Genomic DNA, 2,372 nt, shown 5'->3' on the forward strand with positions numbered 1-2,372 from the left:
CGGCGATGTTGATAATTCTGTGAAACCTCCCACATATTTATCTTGGGACATGCGCTTTTATTACAAAGTTGTAGAAGTATTGTATATGTTTCTGTAAGTAAATATGACATAAGCTGTACAGGTAAACCTATATAGGGTGATACCAGAGTTTCTCCAAAAGCCCCACTGCCCTATTGTGAGACTTGACTTATTTCTCAAGGCACAAACAGTGACAGCGGTACTGTGGCTTTCCTCTCCTGTATACCGGAGTACAGGTGTGAGAGATCTTTGAGGCTTTGCAGAACTTACAAGAGTATTTGTTTGCTCATACATATTCAACATTCAGCATTATAGAATTATGTCTCTCCACGTAGAGTCAACCCCCCAAACAACAACAACAACAAAAACAACAACAAATCACAACAAACGAACAACAAACAAAACACATACACACACACACACACACACACACACACACACACACACACACACACACACACACACACACTGAGAGAAAATTTCAGAGTCACATCCAGCTTGTGGTGGGACTCGTAGTTCTGTGCCTTGAGTTTGTTACCTACCTTGAAGGAAGTTTGTACTGTTATTTGTCAATGTCCAGTATGTTTGACCGTTGCTGGATAGTCATGGAGAGGTGTGTGAGTCTTGGTGCGGGCTTACAGTCAGGGACAAAGTCTTACTTGTTGTCTCCTTCATTTGGTGCTCCCTGTAATGGTTCACATTTTCCCACAGTCTGCGTAATGAGTCCCAAGTTGTGCACGACCTAACCAATACAATAAACAGGAAGAAAATACCGCTGTTTGTGCGTGTTTTCAGAAACAATACATTTCTTGTTTTTAAAGATTTCCAATGAAAAACTGAAGTCCTTAAGAGAAATGGAGAAGTCTTGAAGAGCCGATTTAAAAACGTCGAAAAACGGAGAGGATAGAGCGTCTGGTTTCTTTACTTATTAAAACCCACAAACTGTATCATATTCCCTGAACATTTGTACGCTGGTGTGTGATGCAAATGGCTCTAATCAGGGTCACGATCGCCATGTTCTAAGACTGAGATGTTTGGAATGTCTTCAAGGCTTTTCTTCTGTCTGGTTTGATCCCTTCAGAGATGGACGTGAAGGTGGAGGTCCTGCCTCTTAGATAACCTTACAGTGTTTTATGAGGAGTTTGTTCTGTACCACACTGCTAGGTAGGACAAAACCACTCTCAGGTTTTCATCGTAGAAAGAAGGCGTGGGACGAGAAAGACTCAAGAGAGTAATGTAAAACGGAAACATTTTAAGGAATGATATGGGATGAAAAATTAGACTCAGAAAGTGATGTAGGCTGGAAACACTTCTTGGAATGAAACTGGATGAGACAAGTTGGGAGGAATGTTGTTTCTGTTGGTTTTAAATAAGAAGACTGAGCATGGCATCAGTGTTGAGGATTTTCGGTAAGAACAATTCATCGTCTTTTTAGAGTATAACAGTTCCATGTCTCTACCAGCTTTGAAGAGTTTCTCTGTTGTGTCTATCCCCAATGGTTGTGTGGACGACAAGAGATGTTCGATCATGATATAACATTCTTTTCTGTATCCTTAAATAAGTGATTTGTATTCTGGTTTCATGAAATCATTGCTTTGTAAGAATCTATGTAGAAAATATTTATGATGAGGTTTCTGTGAAATTAGTGTTTTGTTAGTGTCCTTGTTGTTTTATCCGGTTGTTTTTTCTCCTTGCCTTCTTTAGAACTGGCTCATGGAGTAGACTGTGCCGGCCTCACAGATCCTTGTCAATCTGGACTAGCGTGTGTTGCAAACAAAAACTCTGTACAAAAATGTCTGTGTGATCCTATTGGTAGTTCGTTCTGGGATGGACTTTCCTGTCAAAGCGGTGAGTACTAAGGGAATGTTTGGTATGTTGTGGTGTGTAGATGGCTGGTGACATCTTTAGCTTTTTTACAATGAGTCTTGGCTGCAATCCCCCCTTCCCGGACCTACCATCATCTCCCCACCCCTTCACAACTCACCGGAAGGGTTAGACAACTCCTTTCTCTGAACACAATAACTCTGCGTTACCCTTGACGCTGGTTTGTGTTTTGCCAGACAAGGCTAATCCTGTAAGGAAAGTCCTTGAGATGAAAAAACGTTTTCTGTGTGTCAAGATTGACTGACAGCAGCACTGTACACGTCACAAGCTCATGGAAATGTCGCTAGGTATACTGTGCATGGTGTAAATATGAAAAACAGAGTCAGGCGTACTTTTACTCTTCTAATCACATTCATGACTTTGTGACTCTTGTTGACTTGTACAGAGCACATCAATGTTTTAAGTGTGTGTGTGTGTGTGTGTGTGTGTGTGTGTGTGTGTGTGTGTGTGTGTGTGTGTGTGTGTGTGTA

The 2,372-nt window shown here is 41.2% G+C and overlaps 1 protein-coding gene across 1 annotated transcript in view; it reads left to right on the forward strand.

The window, feature by feature from the left end:
• The window catches only part of LOC101850572, a gene marked incomplete at its 3' end in the record, with an annotated part of 61,823 nt that overhangs the window by 21,995 nt on the left and 37,456 nt on the right, over nucleotides 1-2,372 (forward strand). The window contains 1 exon segment of the mRNA XM_005101203.3: nucleotides 1,723-1,866. Within this exon segment, the coding sequence (XP_005101260.2) occupies nucleotides 1,723-1,866 (144 nt within the window).

The sequence above is a fragment of the Aplysia californica genome, unplaced genomic scaffold (genome assembly GCF_000002075.1).
Source record: "Aplysia californica isolate F4 #8 unplaced genomic scaffold, AplCal3.0 scaffold00273, whole genome shotgun sequence".
Classification (NCBI taxonomy): domain Eukaryota; kingdom Metazoa; phylum Mollusca; class Gastropoda; order Aplysiida; family Aplysiidae; genus Aplysia; species Aplysia californica.